The sequence below is a fragment of the Acipenser ruthenus genome, chromosome 8 (genome assembly GCF_902713425.1).
Source record: "Acipenser ruthenus chromosome 8, fAciRut3.2 maternal haplotype, whole genome shotgun sequence".
In the NCBI taxonomy this organism is placed as follows: Eukaryota; Metazoa; Chordata; class Actinopteri; order Acipenseriformes; family Acipenseridae; genus Acipenser; species Acipenser ruthenus.
Genome location: NC_081196.1, coordinates 8475745 through 8497083, shown reverse-complemented (window position 1 = coordinate 8497083; position 21339 = coordinate 8475745). Strand labels below are relative to the sequence as shown.

The 21339-nt window shown below is 38.7% G+C and overlaps 1 protein-coding gene across 1 annotated transcript; it reads right to left on the bottom strand.

Moving 5' to 3' along the window:
- Positions 1–7995: 7995 nt before the first annotated feature.
- Positions 7996–21219, bottom strand: LOC117405283 (DNA polymerase delta subunit 3). The gene is made up of 12 exons (XM_059028374.1): positions 20354–21219; positions 18887–18942; positions 18521–18623; positions 18158–18197; positions 17619–17751; positions 16409–16676; positions 16050–16122; positions 15672–15861; positions 14522–14631; positions 14208–14299; positions 13811–13889; positions 7996–9799 (listed from the first exon to the last, which is right to left on the bottom strand). The coding sequence occupies exons 1-12, from the start codon at positions 20408–20410 to the stop codon at positions 9606–9608; spliced, it is 1395 nt and encodes a 464-aa protein (XP_058884357.1). The 5' UTR covers positions 20411–21219; the 3' UTR covers positions 7996–9605.
- Between the last annotated feature and the right edge of the window lie 120 nt (positions 21220–21339).

Sequence of the window (21339 nt, the reverse complement as noted above, 5' to 3'; positions counted from 1 at the left end):
GATGCCGGGTTGTGCTGTTGCTCCCAGTCCTCCCATCGTTTCCCATCTCGCATCTGCAGTGCGTGAATAACCATGGGGAGGTCACTGGCAAAGTTCCCCTCGGGGTGCACCAGCCAGTCCCATATTTCCCGGGACGGTGGGGAACCCGGTGGCAGTGGGGGTAGAGGGGTGGCTACTGCCCCGTTGTGGCTGTCCTCCTCCCAGCCCGGCATGCAGGATGAGGGCTGCAGCTGTTGTTGTTGCTGCTGCTGCTTCTGCTGCTTCCTGCAGCTCTTTCTTCCCATCCTCGCTTTACTATTTTTTTTTTTTTTTTTCACAAAACCCCCTCTCCTGGTCTGACGCTTGGAGGCGCTATTATCCCACTTCTGACACCACGTGTCACAAAGACGGCCAGAGTGGGTGGCATCAGACCAGAGAGGAATACACAGACAGAGAGATGGGGTTTTGGTGAGGCTGAACGCGTGATCGCGTTCAGCATTTAATAAACAGAACAGAAAATAAAAGGTTGGAACAGACAAAAACACTGGACACGGCACTACACGCCAAAATAAATAGACATACAAAACGACTAAACACTAACACACAGGTGAAACGGAGACAAACAAACACGGTGAGTACAAACAACTATTATAGTTACGCTTTCTTTCACTATTTAGTTTCTCCTTCTCCACACCCGTTCTCCACTCTCGAACACCCAACCCTGAGTGCAAGAAATGTGCGTCTATATATACTATTGTGCTGGGATTCAATTACTAATTAATTATTCACTTGAATCCCAGCACGTGAATTAATTCTGTGCAACCCCGTGCTCGCATATTATATTTTAAATGCACGTGCGTGATGTGCAATCCCGTGCCTAAATACAAATCTACACTTTAAATACACGTGAAACACAGACCCGTTTATATCCCGTGTACCAATCTATACACCAACATTTACACACGCAACATACAACACATAACACAAATGCACACAGGGGCGGGGCGCTTTGCCACAAGGACATTTGACACATTCACTTATTTTTTATTTTTTTGAAATAAACATTTTCATTACATTTTATAATAACTTACATGCAATCTTACAACACAGACATATTCTCAAATATATAAGTTTAACATTCATACATGTATAAACATAAACCCGCGACCCATACCCATACCTTCAGTGACAATTATTACATAATTGTCACTGAAGGCTGGCCACTATATATAGTGGCCAGCCTGAACAGCAGGAGTTTAACTGCTATAGTTAGGGTTGAGTAGGCAGTTTAATGTTAAACCCCAATTTCTGTTAAATTTTGGCTCTGAGCATGCTCTGTACAGCTCTTGCAGTTAGATGTTTGATCTCGAAAAAGGAATTAGCCTGACAACAAAATATCCTTTTTTGCGAGGTTCTAATCTTTCGTGAGAAAAAAATCTTTGTTCGTGAGGTGGACATTTTGTTTTCAGTTTAAAAATAAATAAATAAATAAACTGCCTGAAAATCATATATCTTTAGTAAACCTGTTTATAATTGGGACTCCATAAGATTGACTGTAACATTGTCTTTTCATTTTGTGAGTGAGAAATGTCTTTTTATCTTTTTAAATCTTTTTTCGCCACTCGTCTGACGAAAAAGGAATTGTTCTCACGAGAAAAGCAGCTGTTCTGGTGAAAATAGAAGTACTTTGATGAAAAGGAATTTAGAATGTAATTTCTTTTGTCATGAGGGGGATCTTCTTTCGTGAGGTTCTGTAGTTCTCGCGACAAAAAGATGTGCTCTGGTGAAAAAAGATTGTGGACAGCCACCGCTGTTCAAGTTAGAAATACAAGAGACTCCTCATTTTGTTCCTCTGCACTGGCAACACAAAAGTTCTGTAAAATAGTTTCTGAATATGGAGGAAGAGCAGGTGGTTTAAACACTGTTCAGTTATGGATAGGGCGGTATTTTTTTCACGGTAAACTTTTGAAACTTGTTTTCCTGGCATTATCAAGATTAATCATATATGCTTCTTTTTAAACTAGGACATTCTCCATATTATATAAATGCCTAAATTTCCAGATCCCTTTCAACACAGTGAAAGACATCACTTAATATAATTTGTCAGAACACTTTCCCTGCTTTCCCTGTCATGCATCCCATCTCTTCCCATTATTCCTGGAATAAATACAAAAATATATAAATAAGTAATCTGTTGAAACATACATTAAAAAGCTATAAATGCACCTCTCTGTGACAGAACAAATGTCTTTAAGCGGGAAAAACAATATAAAAAAGGAGCTTATCAGGCACTTTTGGAGTTCATATTAAAAGGATATGGGGCTTTCAGAAGAAATCTTAAGCTACAGGGCAGTTTAAATTTAATAACGTGGGTTTATTTTTATTTTTTTAAATGCAAACTGATTTATTCCACCTGGGCTGAGAAATACATTTCCACATCTGCTGAGCCGTGTAACTGAAGTCAAATTGAAAATGTACGCTTGGAGACAAAAAAAAGATAGAGGGGTCCAGTTGTGAAACTCAAAGCTGTGTCTTTGGACAGAAGGTTAGTAAGGGCTGGCATAGCTAAACTGTGGAACCATTCCAAGATACAGAGGTGATGCAGCTGGCTTTTAGAACCATGCTGCTGCTGTCGAGGACAGAGGTATCCTTATTTCTGGAGTAGGAGAGTCCAAACATTCTCATACAAATGTCACCTCCTAAAATAAAGATGTTTTTTTTTTTCTATAATACTATGTATTTCATATACTGTGTACTAGGGGTGTGCAGAACATACATTTCTCGTATTCAGAGGCGTCACACTTGTACAGGTAGTCGTACTCAGATCTTACTCAGCTAAGATTACCAGAAGTTGGTAGGATAATAGCAGAAGTACCATAAACTGCATATCTGCCAATGGCTTTCTTTCTTTAACAAGAATTTCTGATTGTGAAAACCTTGTGTGTATTGTACAATCTACTCGTGACACTGGCCAATGACTGCGAGCTGATTTAATGCATTTATTCCAAGAAACAAGTAACATGCTTTTTAATTGTATTTAGTGTTCATGCTATGAAAAAATTCCCATATTCAGAACGGAAACTCATATGTTCTGAGTACTCGGCACACCGTCAACGTGTATTGTACTCAGCTTTGACTAGATTGGACAGGAGCGATCATATTACTTCTCTTCCTGTCACATGACTTTATACTCATATTTGATAAAAGATTAGAAACTACTCTCATTGGGAGCCATGCAATATTTGTTTCCCAATTCTAACAATTTCTCAGCAGCCTCCCAAAACCACCACCTCTGCACTAATTGGCAAGTGACTGTTAATTTGGTGTGACACTAAAACAAAGAGGGATGCAACCATATTTAATATGGCATTATATATATTTTTTCTTTAAGAAGAGTTTTTCCTATAGCCAATGAAAAGTTCCAAATATGGAATGGGATTTTATACAATTGAGGGGAAATTATGTTTTTGGATGAAAAGTCACCAATCCCTAGTGTCTCTGCTCTGGCCATAACCTGTTAAAAACAAGGTAGTTTAATAATATTGTGTCTGTGTAGCCTCGTTGACAGTCAGTTGTATAACATACCACTGGGATGCCCCTGTACAGAAACGCAAAAACCATTTACTCTTATAATAAACAATCTAAGGGAGCTGATGGAGTTCATCCAACGACCCCTTGGTTGCATATGATGTTACGACTTAGGAAGGATTTCCTGGTAAAACATTAAAAATAAATAACACTGGCAATCATCATGCAGGATAAGCTGAAGAAGCACTGCAGCAGCTGCAGGATGGTGCCGACTCTGGCTGTGTCTCCCCAAGGAGGCTCACATAAAAACACCCTTCACTCAGGATCCTTCCCCAGAAGACAGCAGGGATTCTGTGCACTGTAGACCCTTTACAAAACAAATACAGAAAGGAAAGTTGGAAAGATGACGCTCCAGATGCTCCTCATCCTTTCCCGGCCCCTACAGGCTCACCTTTGAAGAGAAAGCTGGAAATCGTTTATCACCGTCTCTGTGCTGCTGGTGCCAAGTTATAAAGATCGAAATTACTCTTTGAACCACGGTGATTACTTTTCCATTGTCTTCCACAGGGATGAGTTATAACCCCTCATAGCCAGTGGGGCTTCACTTTGTTTCCCCCAGGAGACTGGTTGGCGCCTAATGTTTGTAACACTTATTTTTCATCTCCAGAACCCAAAGGCTCAAATTCAACCTAGTGTGGATTGAATGAAACCAGTTCACTAAACACATATAAAAACAACATGACAACTCTCTTTAATGAGAACAATGCAGAATCTGTTTCTGCTCTTTACTTACTATTTATGTGCCATGTACTCCTAATATTGCAACATTTTTTCTTTAACATATTCAATTATGAATACACTTCAAAATACACGTTGAGTCCCCAAGTGGCTCAGCTGGTTAAAGCGCAGCCGTGTGGTGCGCAGGGTGAGTCATACAGTGCAGGTTCGCGTCCTGGCTGTGTGAAGTAGGCCAGTCTTCTCAGTTGGCTCCGAAGGCAGCGTTGCATTGGCTCAGGTGCTCCCGTGGCTGACGGAGGTAAAACCATCAGGGACCTTTTCTCCTCATCGCTCTACAGCGAACCCTGCTGGCCAGGCACCCAGTGCGCTCAGAGCAGACACCTGCAGGGCTGGCCTTTGTCCTCCAGAGGTTGGTAGCTCTCTGACATCCGCTCTCGAGTACCTGGGTGAAAAAGGAAGCTGGCTTGGTCGTGGGATCGGAGGACGCCCACTGAATCTTCGGGTCTCCTGAGCCATGTAGGGAATTTCTGCGCTGTGGGGAAAAATGATTGGGCATTCCAAATTGGGAGAAAATCGGGGGAAAAATTATAATTGGACACACTAAACTAAAAAACAAAAAAATACAGGTAGATTAACTTCATGTTGCTACACTGTAGGTGCCATTGTGTAATAATGCATAATTAGCAAACAATTATATCTGTGTGTGACACACTGCTGTCACAGTTAAAAGCTCTACAACTGAGCAAATGTGCCTTGGTTTGCCCTCAGCCATCGTCTTTAGCACATATTGGTAATGATGCAAAAGGTTATTAAATAGTTCAGTGTTAATCAAGGGCTCTTATGCACACATTTGACATTTTTTGCTAGAAAAATATCACTGCTAGTTTGTTACATTCCTTTAGAAAAAACAGTGTGGCACTGGAGTCAGTTTGGCTCAGTGTTTGCTAATGCTCCAAAGTTGGGATCATCTTAATAGGTCCACTTAAGTGGCTGAGAGCAGCTACAGAAATGGTATCTGTTAATGGTGCCTCAGTTCAACAAAAGGTATTGCCAGGTGAAACATTGAAGAACGTTGTTAAACATGCCATTGCTGTTTGCTGTACCAGTACTGACCAGGCAAGCACACAAACAAACACATCAATTACAAAAAAAAAAAACAGTGGCTTGTTAGAGTTTATGAAATCCATTAAAGTTCAATGTTTTTGTGACTGAATTTTATGAACAGTACTTACAGTAAAAAAAATAAACAGGTGGCGCACCTTTCTGTTTCATTTGCATATACTTTATATCCAGCCCTGGGTAAATTGATAAGTTTCAAGAGACTTTCTCTGTGCAGCAAAGAAAACAAGAGGGACTCCAAAACATATACCATCAGACTAGACTATAAAAAAAAAATTTAAAAAAACCCATTAAAAACTGAAACATTAGGGATAGCAGATCTCAAGTTTAAATTATGAAAAGTCATAGAAATATTAAGCAACAGCATTTTAGAAACCTAAAGTGAGGATCAAGTCAAAGAAAAATCTTCTTATTGTGGAAATGGGGTTAGAATCTCTACTTCTCTGTAATAGTTGTTTATCATTTCACTGTACTCTACAGGCGCCAGAGTGAAGAATGCATCAGCACCACCTATTGGCACATTGAGAAATAGCATCTTGAACTGCTGCTTGCAAACACGTACTTTATTAGTATCCATACGTACCAGCAGCACTGAAACAGACTCTTTTGTACAGCGGTATCGGCGCTATGTTTTAGTGCGAGAGGTCCTGGGTTCGTGCCCGCCCTCCGCCTGTGTGTGGATTGCCTCGTCCTGTTTGATGCCCCTGCCTGCATTAACCGAGAACGCTACAATACTGTTAAGGGAGTATTTCAGATATTGGAGAAACAGTATAAGTGTTTTGATTGAAAACAAATCTCCATGACAGAACCATTTGGTCAGAGAAATTAAGGAAATTGGAAATGTCTCAAAAGCAACTGCCCTGTGAAAAAAGGGATAGTCCTAGTACAATATCTTTCTACAGTAAAAGCAGAAACCAGTAAAATGTGCAATACTATTTACATGTTCTTTGCTACATCGCCAAACAAAGGAATGAAAACTTTTGTTCACGGACTTGTTTTTCAAGACTTGCTTGGCTTAAAAGTTGTCACTTGCAGGTCCGTGGCTGTGGATCAGAGCAGAGCTCCATTTGGTTCTAATCTGAGTTTTTCGGTTTCGTTCGTTCCAAGCGGTATAACTTAGAGCTGTTTTTCTAAATCAAAAGATGAAAGATGACCAAGAACCAAGGCCAAGGCTGATGTCATGCTCAGCTGGGTAGCGTCCAAACGAATCCAAAGAGTGCTGTCAAAAACCATATGCCACTCAGCAGGTTGGGAGGGAGGGGGCAACATGTTAGAAAGTGCAACCGCAATGTTCCAATTACAGCCACGGGGAACTGAGTTTACACACTACATCCCATCAGTCTGAAGGATGAACCAGGTACATGCTTCCCTTTTCTGAGGGTCAGAGTCATGGCAGGTATTTCAATTTTGTGTTCAGTTCTTATTCAACACACTGTACATCACCTGTGTATGTCATGCTACGTCACGCCATCTCTGTTTAAGAGACTGATGCTCATTCCATGCAGTACGAGTTTCGATTACTGCTTGGTTCTTTTTTTTTTTGGCTCTCTTCAACTACCTCGTGGTACTGTACAGGAAGGTGAGCAATGCGTTCTTACTAGAATCAACTACTCAATTCCACTGAAGCATAACTGAAGTTTGCTGTTAAGAATAATGCCTGGATGTTAAAGGGGAACTGTAATGCAAATGAATATACAACCATTTCAATAAGAAACATGTTAACTAAAGCCTCTCCTTGAGCAGTATATAGTATAAAAACCATTAAAACAAATTAACATTGAATGTACAGCTCTCGTCCGTTGCGTTTTGTGTGACGCCCTGTCGTTGACTCGCTCTATAGTCACACATAGTATTCTATCGAGTGTATGTCCTGTTCCTATATTATGTAGCCATTGTTTTGTTATGGCCGCCCTTTGCATTCCGACATAATTCACCCGGCCGGTGTTCACTGGTGTAGGTGGCTGTCAACGATATGATGTAACAGCGGCGCCAGAAAGGTTCCAATATGGCGGCAGCATTTCCAGCTGAACCAGAAAGCTGACAAAAAAAAAAAATGAAATACTGTCCAACGCTTGACTTTTTAACAAAATTGGCGCAGCGAGACGCATTTGTTATGTATACAGAGCATTCAGAGAGCCTTGTTATTTTGAGTACAGTTCCCCTTTAGTGTAAACTGACAAGAAATATTTTGGAAAAAAGATATAAATGAATGCAGTCTTTTTGAATTAACATGCAAGTATATATTGTCTATACAGTGGTATCAATCTTCATTAAAAATGACTGGCTTTTTTAAGATCTGGGAACTAGATGTTATAATCCACATCTAAGCAACATGTCCTACTTTAAGGATGGCACCGTAGTCAATGTCTGGTTTTGAAATGCTTTTCTGCTCCATCTGTCAGAACTTGTGCTGTGCAGCGTGTTCCTTCTGAGCAGACATAACCCATAGACCCCGTCTACATCTGAATCATGTATATGAAGATTCATTAAAGAAAAAATAAGTTTCTCTATCAGCTATAGAGTGCTTATACTAAATTCCTTTTAAATGGGTTTAGTTCTCAATGGGCAGTAATCAACTTATCAAAATGAAGTAGAGACCTTATAAATGATAGACCATGCTTATACAACATATTGGATTCTTGACCATACTGATGCTATTTTTTTTATTTCTAAGAAACAGGAACCCAACTATATCCACCCAAATGATTAATACAAATATTAAACAAGCCATTACTGTTTACTTCTATACAAATGTGGTCTTTAATAAATCTATCAAAAAGTGACATGTTTTATACACTTTCAGATTAATGATGACACTTTCCATTTTCAATTTAATTTTAATAGGAACATGTGATCATTTTGACAACTCTTCAAAACATTAAACCTTTTGTTTCAAAACAATAATTTATGAGCCGCATCTCGGTACAAATGTAGTATAAAGGTGCAACACCTTCCAACAACAATAAAATAGGATCTTCATGTATAAAGCCAGGAGGACCATACAAGGCAATTCTTTTACTGGCAAAACAGATCATTATAATTTGGGACCTTTGGCAAACAGCCCAAAATAGACATTTGAAAAGGAATACTACATTTTCAATAACAAAGCCACAAGCTAAGTTATGACTGCATGGGATGCTGTGAATGGCCTTACCTTTGTACTGTATCTTATAGAATGAGTATTGTGAATGTATTTTAGGTGTGCGTGTTTTGGGCATCACAAACTGAAAAACATTCAAGATTTAAAAAAAGGCCAGAAACAGAGATCTATGCAAAATTCAGTTTTTTAAAATTATATTTGTATTAACAGCATGTTCGATTTCACAATAAAAGGTTGGCTTATAAGTCTTTCACTTAGAGAGACCAGCAAAAGAAAAACACAACTATGGGAATCCCTCTCCCTTGGAGTTTAAAATGGTAATCAGGCAGTTGCACGACAGGAGACTATAAAATTGCCCTGTGCGACAACTGCAAGAGTTGCACTGTCTCGCAGAGGCAATCTAAACAGAAACACACAAGATATTGGCAACACAGACCCAATCTTGAATGAAGTGCCCGTTTTCAGATTTCTGTGACAAGAAGTATCAGTCGTGATCGTAAGACACAGTAGTTTCCATAAATGGAGCCAAAAGGCAAACATTTTGTCCTGCACAAAGAATCCTAATCTGTACTGTTTGGCTGAACTTACGCTTTTCAGCTTTATCCGTAATTAGAAAATAAATCTATTTCTCCATTTTGTAGTTCATTAAGGGTTTTATAGAACATATAACAGCTTTTGATTCAGAGGTATTTGTTTAGTCTCATTAGTGGTTGACTCAGCCAATAATGCATGCTTAAAGTTAGTATTATGAGCATTGCCAAATTACCTCCTGCTGGAGAAGAGTGGGGATCTAATTTTGGAGCTTAATTTGAGTTGGGCCCAACTGAGTGGCTTGGTTCAGCAAACTCCAAAGCACTTCGGCTTGAATCACCTTGCCAGCAATTGCTGCTAAGCACACAAGAAAATGAATATTTAAGGGAATATTTTTTCATAAGACTTGGAATTCTCAGCTTACTGGAGCAAACCTATTATCGCAGTAAAATTCTATCAAACACAAAATATTACAAGAGAGTGTCTTTCAAGGATGCACAGTTCAAACCACACTGGTAAATGGACAGCACCCATTGTCCAAACCCAACAGCAGATTTATAAGTTCAGTGCTTGTTTTGAGGAGCAAAGGGGTGCAAGGGCAGCATGGTGGTTATTTCTTCTGGAAGAATCCCATGATGGATGCCTGCTTGGTTCCTTTATTGGCAGCCGACTTCTTTTGACTCTTCTTGTCCTCGACTTTTTTCCCACCCGTTGCTGGCTGCTTTGACAGTTGCTGCTTATTGGACTTCACAAAGTCATCCTCACTGTCTGAATAAGATTCGCTCTCGTACACCTTCTCAGTTACTGAAACAGTAAAACAAAAAAATGTTAATAACAGAAAACCCACTCAACCCTTACTGCAGAATACTCTCTTCTGATGCTGTCTAGATAATGTAAACTACACAGCTAACTCACTGACCCTGCATTCTTCAGCGCACTTGCTACCCATTTATGGAATAAGTTACAATTTATTAGCATAGCAGTGGCTCTCTGATTTTAAGTCAGCTGCCAAGACATATCCTAGCACACAGATTACTTATCCAAGACAATGTGATATCCAATAGTGATGCTACCTGGCTCAACTTCTTTTTATGAGGTGTACCATGTGTTCTAAAAGGTACAAGACCCCTCTAATGCTAGCCCCCTAAATGCATCAACCCTAGTATAACTGATTTATAGCCATTCCATACACAGGACAAAAATGTTGGCAGATTATAAAATCCTCAGGGAAAGCAAAGGTACAAATTGACCGGCTTCCAACAAATATTTCAATGGTGTGCTGGTGGTTCTGTAAATTGAGATATGTTTCCATATCCATTTAGATAAACAGATTGGCTTTGCTTCTCTTGGGGGAAAATAGAAAAAAAATGGATTACTCTTTAGAGAGGTGGCCGTGCATTTTAATCTAAAGAAGTGACTGCCAAACCAACTCACAAGTCAATACAAAGTAATATACAGTACAAACATTTAATATACGGAAATGAGTACCAGTAAAAAATAACTTAAGCTTACTAATCACGTCGCTTTTTATTTCTCTGTCCGACGAGTAATGTCATGCTTTTATTTCAAGTAGTCCCAGGATCCATTGTTAGCTTGCATATGTAGTAACATCCATATTAACAGAACAAACTAGATTTCTCTCCGGCAAGGTTACAGGTATTGAAATGGAGAAGTATGGCGCATTCATTGACCGTGTGTGCAAACAAAAAGCAGACTTGAGATTCTGCTGGGTTGTGATGCAAAGAATAAACCTTTATTAGGATTTGTTTTTAAAATTCTCTTTCGTTACCATATACCACTTAAGTTGAATGTTTTTTACCCCAACATTTTTTCTGTCTAGCTGCTGACTGCATATTATTTAATCCAATGATGGGAGGTTTGTGGAACAGCCATAACACAGGTACACCCTTGTGAACCTAGACACCCTATTTTCATACATTCAGCGATCCCAGACAAATGGTCTGTATCACCACATTTAAAGTGGTAGTACTTGTGCTTGGTTTCACTGGGCAGTTATTAATAGCTGCTCAAAATGTAAGAGCCTGCTACTTATGTTCAGTATTAAACAGAATACAAATCTGTATTTTAGGACAAAACGTACATCTCTGAACAGATCCAACAAGGGTGTCCCGCAGGCATGCTGTGGGATCTACAGCATACCTGGACATTTATATAAATGATCCACTAGAGACGTAGGCAAAATAGCCAAACATCAGCACATAGTAAACAGCTAGTTTAGTGATAAAATGACAACAGTATTATTGGGTGAAACGGTGCAATCTGCTCCATGACTTGCTGTTTGGCTCAGGGATCAGACTTCCCCTTTAAATCGCCTCTGGCAAGCTCACAGGCTTCTAACAGAAACATGCTTGGAGCTCTGATCAGATTGAATTTGAAGTTATTTCATTTCTGTTTTGTAAAAATGATCTGTGAGCTCCAAGCACAGAGGACGCCATGACCTGTGTGGGCTACAAGATAAACAATCTGCAACTGGAAGCTGGCAAACAATATCTGCCACTTGGCCTGAAAGTACACTCTTATCCTCGTTTTCTGTGAAATGGTGTCAGTGGGGATTTTTTGTCAAAGGCGTTGGCACAGGTCCAAGTTTTAGCTTTTTTTATTACTATTCAAATTACAATACGTAACCTTTTTCATCATCATCATCATCATCTAAAAGGCTGTGACCCACAGAACATATTTCTGATATCTAGGACTGATGTTAAGCAACTGCTTCTGGGGTAATTTACAGAGAGGTACTGAGAAGAGATTTAATGACATGTGAATGTAATGTGATAGTGGACTAAGGGAGAAGCTGCACTATCCAAGCTACCCTATGTAAATCAGCAGGCAGTCCCAAGGATGCAAGCGTAGAACTACCATGTGCGAAGTACATTGTCATTTCTATTTATAAAAGCACTCTATCAATTGCGGTGTGTAACTGTTACTGTACACCGCTCTTACTGTTTTACTGGTTCATACGAGCTGGAATCGGACAGTGGGAGGCTCATTTCAGAAACAGGCTTGGTTGCTGGTTACACAGATAGAGAACAGTCAAGGTTAAGAACTTGACTATAAAAAGGACATAAACAACTTTTCCCAGACAACGGTATTTCACACACTGTTTTCAATGGTATTGTTAAAACAACAGGGAAAGAGCCAAAGCCAAGGGTGACATTAATACCTAATAATCAATAACAACAAAATGGGTGTGACAAGAAATGTCATAAATTAACTCTCCATTGATTTACCACTTCGCTGCCAGGGGTTTTCCACCCCCAGTGCTAGAGGTTTTTCTTGAATTTGGTACTGAATTGTTTAAAAGTCAAATTTCTCATAGGTCTCTAAAGGAATATTATAGTGCTTTTTTCAGCACAATCTGAACTTTTCAATGACATCATTTACTTGGGCATATCTACTCAACTGATTGAGATATTGCAGATTAAATGGGGAATTAGATAAATTGCATGTGTCTTGCATTGCTAATATGTTAATTATCTATTGAGAAAATAAAACAGGAGTTAGTATGTTTCTGTCATGGCTGCGTCAACATTTGTATTAATAAATAATAAAAATAAACATTTAAAACAGAACATCGTCGGGTCAATATGTAAACTATACATATTTTTAAATGTAGACAAAAACTAAATTCAAAATATAATTTCGAAAGACTAAATCCCCCTACACCTGTCCTAAAATTTGGAAGCGATTACTCACTCGCAGCCTTTAGGGCACCGACATATTTTATAATATTATTATTACTGCGGACGGTGCAGCATAGCCTGTGACAGTATACAGAAATCAATAACGATTGATTAGTTCTGAAAATAACTGTTGAAAATAAAATAAAATAACAAAAATATCTTCTCTGGGTCTGCTAAATGTTGTAGCCGTCAGGATTTGCTCAAATCAAACCACGACCCGAAATATAAAACTCTTCAGTTTGTTTGACTTACTGGATTGCAGACTAAACAACACAGAGAAATCCTATTAGGCCAGTTTAGGCATCAATCATTCACCATTTGATTGACGTGATCAATCCACCATTCACACGTTGAGAGACTAAACCCTCCCACACATATCCTAACATATCAGAAGCGATTAATCAAACACAGCCTGCCCAAGCACTGAGTTACTACCGCATATGCTACGGTACAACACAGACAGCATACAGTAATCAATAGCGATCGATCAGTTCTGAAAATAACTATTGAAAGTAAGATTAAGTTTGCTAAAAATAGGCCTTTAGATCCCCTAAATGTTGTATCCATCAAAAGTTGCGCCAATCAAAGCACTATAAAAAATATAATACAGACCTTTTTGTTTGCTTGTTTGACTTCCGCATCCGACATTGAATAAAACAGAGAAATCGAATACAGGGCAGTTTACACGTCAATCATGCACTTTTTAAATGATGTGACCGATACACCATTCACATATTTTGAGAGCTTAAACTCTTCTACACACTGATCGGATGCTCACAGCCGGCACTACAGTGAGATTTATTTCAGGACGTACGCCGTACACTCCCTAGCACTTTAGGGGTTAATGAGCTGTTCTGGAAAAAGAAAGACAGTCTGCCACAGATGCTGTCAGTAAGTGAGAAGCAAGCCTAATGCACCAAAACATAGCCTTTAAAAAATACAACTGGGAATTGAACCAAACAGAGAGGTTTTCTAGGGTTATACCCATTGTAGGACAGAACTGTTATATAATAATGCTCCGCCAATTATCTTCTAACACTTCGGAGTAATCAAGATATTTTGATACAAAAAAAATGTTCTAACCCTAAAAGATTATATTGCTTATTTTTCTTACCAATGCAGCCTTCATCATCCAAAGAGGTCTTAGATTTGAGAACTTTCCTCCTCTTCCTTCTCGTGATACCTCCAGCATCCTGTACAGGGAGCACATTAATGGATAAATGTAATTTGTTATATAAGATTCTGCATCAAAACTGATGATCACATACTAATTTTAGACCTAACACTGCGGAATCAGCAATCATTTCTGGTATTTTCTTAAACCTACAGAATAACAGTTCAAAAGATCATTAAAACTGAAAAAGACTTTATTTGTACTATGTAACTCACAATCAAGTACAAATTACATTTGTCTCTTGCATAATGGTTAAGCTTGGATGGAAAACATATACTGTACCAATAAGCAATATGGTATGCCTATTAAAAAAAACCGATTTGCTCAATATCCTTACCTCAGTGTGTGTTGCACGCTCCTTCTTGACCTCTGCTTCAGGGGGTGGTGAGGGGGTCTTCACATCACGTGCTGGTGGGGAGTCTGGAATAACTGTTATATAACACAGTTTATAACGTTATGGGTAAATACAAGGCGGCATGGTTCATGGCATATCTGCTGTTAGGTTACATATATGATTTAAGTTCAGAAACTGGACATCAGAAAAAGTACAAAAAAATAATAATTCTATTCATATAGAATGGATAGGAAGATCTGAGATATTTGACTGTTTTTTTTTAAATTATTTTTTTTTAAACGTGCGTCTCTCCTTACTCTCGTCATCACTGCTGTCCGGCTGCGGTTTCTTTATTCTCCTCCTCTTCTTCTGCTGGCTCTCCGATTTGTCATCCTCACTGTCCGAACGCTCCAGCCGCTTCGCTTTACTGCGAAAAAGTAGAAAAAAGTTTTATTTTCTATTTTTTATGTAGCCCAGGGACTCTGACATTGCATGGTTAGTTCTAGCAGTAAAGTAAAAAACAAATCCTTAAATCATTAGGAAAACAAAACCAAAAACTTCCACTATACTAAATATACAGGTAGTGGACAAAAAAATGGAAACACCAATGTAAAGTCACTTAATAGGGCGTTGGGTCACTATGGTATCCCGCTCTGTGGAGTTCTCGGTGGACCGTTTTTGATGAAACTGGCTGCTCGTGCCCCAGGTTGAAATTTGCAGTCAATTGATCTGCAGTTGCTCGCCTGTTTTGCCTTGCACTTCGAAATAATGCACGGATATCACGATCCTGGAGTATGCGCTTCCGCCCACTGTTGCCCTTTGCTGATGATGTCTTTCTCTCGGAGTTCCATGCCGACATCACCTTAGACACTGTTGCTCATGAAACATCAGCAAGTTGAGCTGTCTTGGTCACTGAAGCTCCTACCAAACGCACCCTAACAATCACCCATCTTTCAAAGTCACTGAGGTCTCCTCTTGCAGCCATGCTAGCCATAATTATAGGCAACCAGGCCTGTCCAGCATTTGTATACATGACCCTAAGCATGCTGGGATGTTATTTGCTTAATTAACGCATGAGCCACACCTGTGTGGAAGCCCTTGCTTTCAATATACTTGGTGTCCCTCATTTACCCAGGTGTTTCCATTTTTTGTCCACTATATATGTAGCTTTTAACAAACAGATTACTGTCTCAATGTAGAAATGAAGAAATAAAATGGTTTTAAATACGCCACTGTATACGATTAGATCTTGGTATGGAGGCAATGGGCTTGGATTTCACCTCTACTTCACAATACCATGGGCTTCTTTTCTGCTCAGCTTTTCTGGAACAATCATATTTAGGCGATGATATTTAAAGTCGATCCATTATTCACAATATACAAGACTTAGTTTTCAGAAGCATTTCAATGGATCTCAGACCAATCAAGCCAGAGAAAGCAGAAGGATAGTATAACAGGAGTCCTCACGTTTTACTGTCCTTCCGTTTTTTCGGGGCTGCTTCAGAAGTCTTGGGTTTCTCCTCTTTGATGGCCGGTACTTGTTTTGCAGCTGAGCTTGAAGACGGCTCGTCCTCCTCTTTAGAAGCTGGGGAAGCAGCACTGCTGGCTTCTTCTTTTATCACCACCTCTGCAGTCTGCGGGGATGGTTTGGTCTTTCCTGGAGATATTGAGAGGGGAAGCATTTATCTTTCATTTATTATTATGGTTATTTGTTTTTTGTACTGTTCAAAAGCATGTATTGAATCAATTTGCTATGTACTCAAGACTCCCAAGATGGGGCGATTCAATAAAGTTAGATACAGCGTGTGACTATAAGAACTAAATAATAATAATAATAATACTCACTTGTTGCTGTTTTTCCAAAGAAGTTACTCATGGCACTACCTTTGCTGGTTGGCTTACTGTTTGATGCCTCTGCCTGGAACAGGAAGGCAGGATTATAGTTAATTTATTGCATTATCAGCTGTGAGTAAAGATAGGAGGGTTCTCAACTCACATACGTTTTGTTTTTTAACCTAAAGCATTTCTTAGCAAATTAAATAATTCCCTTGATCTTACCCATCATATTTGCTATAAAATGGGTTTCATGGAATTATTCCATTACTACATGTAGAAAATAATTAATTTTGCTATGCATAGCACATGAGGTTGCCTGACATAAAAGCAGTTCTAGTATATTTTGTATTGTAGCAGTAGCAACCTACAGCCACAGAATCTTCTTTGGCTTCTATTTTCACTTCTTTGCTAGTCTCGTGGTGCTTGGAGGCTGCTTTGGATGCAAACATTCCCATGATCCCCTTGGGCTGCTGGCTGGCTGGCTTTAGAGCAGATGGGCTATGTCCATTCATGGAAAGCTTGCTGGCAGCCTGCTGCCCCTCTGAGGCTGGGGGTGTCCCTTGAGCAATCTCCTGCAAGCGAGAGATCTCAGCAGAGGACCTGGGGACTGCACTGGCACATCGGATTGCACTGTACCTATCAACAGAAAAAGCATCCAGAACATGCTCAGAAAAATCTCACTGCCCTTGGTTGTTAAAAGAAATGAAAACAAGTTTATACAGATTTGTATTGTTAGTAGAATGCTAGTGGGAATATCCCTTTAGGAACATATTAAACTAAAACAGAGGTGTACTATCCTTTAAACCAATTCACACTACCCGCCAATAAGTAAGTCACTGATTTGTAGCGTAGCTATATCACACTGTATTGTGATTCAATGTGTATATTTTGTGACAACTGCTAATAAAATAAATAATAATAATAATAATAATAATAATAAAAAATTATGTGTAGAATGACTTTCATTAGTGTTTCAGCACTCGACAGGAGTATATAATACGTTCTTTCACAATGACTGATTTTATTACAAAGCCCAGACTAAATTGTCGGCTATATTATATTGATTTCAATATGCTGCATAAACTGCGGGTCTGGCGGTTGAAGAAGCAAGTGCTTATAACTTATACATTTTTATGATTCAGCAGCTGAAACACCGTATGGGTATTTAATTCAAATATTAGTAACACTTAAGAACGGACATGCATGAGATATTCACATACGCGGAGATATTTAAATTTGAATTGCAAAAGCCGTTCAAAAAGCGGCTATGGCGGTGCTAGTGTTAAGTGATTAAAAAAAGAAGCATATTTCCACTATTGTTTCAGAAATGGGAATTTTCACAGGGAACTACATAGAACACGGGAATGGGTATATTTCACAGAAATCGTGAAATCTGTGATAACTGGGAAAAGCAGAGCCTTATTTATTATGAATGAAGATCGACTGAGTGCAGAGACACGTCACACAAACGTCCCACCCTGTCACTCTGTGTTAACTGTCATTTAAATGGATGACGTTTAGTAAGCAAGGTATGCAAGCTGGGTAAAACAGGCATCAAATGGCATTGCCAGGACTCACTTGCTGCAGATGTTGAGGTTCTCTTTGATGGCATCGTAGTCTGTGTTAAAAAGAGGGCCGCTGTCCTTTAGCACCACTTTCTGAATGCTGTACACATGGATGCTGGCTGTCACAATCACCTTGGATTTTAAACCTGTAAAAAAATAAAAGATTTCACATGTTTACACTACAAAAAAATGATGCAGGAAACAGTGCTTAATCCAGTACTATTGGTTTTAATGGTTTGCTAGTTTTCAGTTGGATAACTGATTCACACAGATATTTAGTTTCTCTTTGAATCATTTTCAAAGCAATTGACAATACAGTAACTGTGGATCAATTAAACTGTAATACACCATGCAGAGGGAATTACTAATTATACGTCAATAACACTGAAAATGTACAGGTCTTATTTTTACCTTATGGTAATGAGGACTTTGACATGTCAACAGACTTCATTCAATGTCTATATGCATATTTACAGTATACAATGTCAAGATTGTATTAAATATTTTTTCAATAAATGTGACACAGTAAAAGAACATTATTGTAAAACTTGCCTTCAAGTTGATCTTCTCTCACTACTGCCACCTTGTGACACTAGAGAAAAAAATGTGATTATTTTTCTAAAACCATGAAAGGTCTGTTTTTAACTAGACAAGTAATTCTAGTATTACACCACCAGTCTTTTGCAAGCCTTTCCACTGCTGACTGAGAAAGAGACCCCTCCCCTTTATTTATTTCATTAAAAAAAATACACTTTATAACCCGGGTAGTACTGATCTAGCAATATCTGCCCAAAATATCCATTGACAGCATTGTTTCTTATTACAGAATGTGCTTGTGAGAACAGAAATGGTGCGGTGTGAACGCTGTAGAAAGCCTATAAATCTGAGATCACACATCCTCTGAGGGCTGCTCACCGTGTTACCGTTCTGTGTGAATTTCCCGGAAACCAAATACGTGGCATGCAGCCGAGTTCCTGAGCTCTCCTTACGCTTTTGCTCCAAATAGTGGTAAAGCATCCTACAGAATAAAATGATTAAGAATGACCTTTTAGTAAACGATATGAGAATACAGCTAACCTTCTTGTGGAGCTGTGTAAAGATTTCAAGTGAATCACAAAGAGATAAGTTTGCTACTGGCTTACACAGTCTTCACATGATTGCTGTTTTTTTAACTACCAGCTACATTAGTGTTGTAATGTCTCCAAGGCAGATCAGCAGCAATATATTGTGTAAATGTTCAAAAAGACAACAAAGGCCTGAGACCAAGAAGTTGTTACTCACTGTTTAGCCTGGTTGACATGCACGCCAAGTGTGAGGCTCAGCCACTTGTAAGTCACCTAAAATACACAAAAACAAACTGAAGCATGGAGTGAAGGAAACATATTGCATGATCTTCCACACTCTTTTCCGTGAACACTGCATAAATTAGGATACATTAGCATGCATTTTAAACTAAACTGGAATTAGCCTAACCCACTGAGATGGCATTAAACAGCGCCTAACTATTTAAGAACTGTAACTCGTTAATAGTATTAGCCACTGTTAACAAGGTGCTATGTTAGATTTGTTTTACATATATTACATATTTTTTGTTTATATAGTCATGTTCTAGGTACAGTGTAACATATTGTAATATAGTGCATGATATCGCTGTGAAACATTAAATCAACAACACAATTCAATCTTTTTAAAAATGTATTCCCATTCCCCAGTTTTAGGCAGACTACACACAGAAAGACTTGGACGGTTAAAGCGTGGTCACTATGATGCTAGTATTTTTAAACCTCACATCTGTCGATAAATATACATATTATAATGAGCTGCATGTGACACATTATTATATTAAGCAGTGTGGAGTAGTGGTTAGGGGCTCTGGACTCTTGACCGGAGGGTCGTGGGTTCAATCCCAGGTGGGGGACACTGCTGCTGTACCCTTGCTTGAGCAAGGTACTTTACCTAGATTGCTCCAGTAAAAACCCAACTGTATAAATGGGTAATTGTATGTAAAAAATAATGTGATATCTTGTAACAATTGTAAGTCGCCCTGGATAAGGTCGTCGGCTAAGATAATAATAATAATAATAATAATAATAATAATAATAATAATAATAATAATAATATTCACTACGGAAGAATCAAATGCATACATACTATCACGTGGAATTCAGTCAGAATTTTGATGAAAATAGTTGCCCACAGAAGTACATAGATTTAAAACTAGTCTTGTATGTTATATAATTGAATTATTCTCCAAACTTAATGGGCGCACACAACCAGGTACAACTGTTTTAACATACGACGTAAATCATACTTGCCAACATTTAGAAACTGTTCAGTGGGACGCTCGTCCCAGAGGAGAGAGGGGAGAGGGGAGAGGGGAGAGGGGAGTATCCCCCCCCAACTCAACACCACACGACCATCATGGTAGTAATAAAAACAGACATAATGAAGCGTTCTTACCTTTGTATAAGTTAGTGATCAGCAGAAGAGCACAGCGTGTGGTTTTCACTAACTCTACTGTGCAGAATATGATTTTTTTTCTATGGGTAAATATCGGGACTTTCTTCCTATGCATCGAGACACGGGACATTTGCTCGGGACAAATCGGGACTGTCCCGACCATATAGGGACTGTTGGCATGTACGTGTAATGAATTAAAGCGTGTTATTTGCGAGACAAACCAAACTACACAGTAGCATACACATCATGAATAATATTTCAATAAACGATAATATAATATACACTTACAATTTTGTTTTGGTCGTTGACGAACTCATCGATGTTCTCCAGGTATAGGTCATCCATCGTATCAGCAATATTGAGTTTTTATAAATATAAGGTTTTTATTTTTCTTGAACCCTCCTCCCAGGGCTGCTGTTTCTAGCTTCAGTTCAGGCGGGAACGTATTTTTCTTCTTCTCCGGTCCCCATGCAGGTTTTGAGGTCACGGGGGCATGAGGGAGTTTCCTTAGAAACTGTAAACAACAGAGACTACGGCGACTCAAAGGGATCAAACTTTTCGAACTGCTAATTTCTTTCTCTGTAATGGCAACCGGATAGTTGGTATGTTTCTTATTCATGCCACCCACTGGTTTATTTTGGTAGTGCACTTGTTTTTACGGAATTCGGACAACTCCGATTGGTAGCATGCACACGGGGCTATGCCACACGTGATTGACCATTTGGCTGCTGATTTGGTTACACACGTCTCACTAGGGTTAGTCTACAGTAGATTAACAACTGGTAGTTGTGGTTTCATCTAATTGTGCAACCAAGTGATGTGATGTTCAGTATTGAAATGATGTACATTAAGACTTCTAGCACCTTCTATAGCTGGCTTGGTCCCCACATTGTATGGGATTAATCATAATAATGAATGTGTTCAACCCTGACATAAACTTCAACCTTATGAAAAAAAAAATACCTTAAAACCACTTCTTAAAACCTTGAGGGCAATGCCAGCTATCATTGACACAAGTGAGAATTTAGTTCAATTTAACCTGTCTGTATTTATGTGATTAAGTTATTCCAATGGTATTTTTCAAGTTTTCAAGGTTACTCATATTACACAAAAGTAACTGAAAGTACCTGCCATAATAACAAACGTATACGGATATACAACACTACCATATTCAGAAAACATAAAACATGCAGGTAAATAAAAGAAACTACAAGAAAGCAAAGCCTGATATATATATATATATATATATATATATATATATATATATATATATA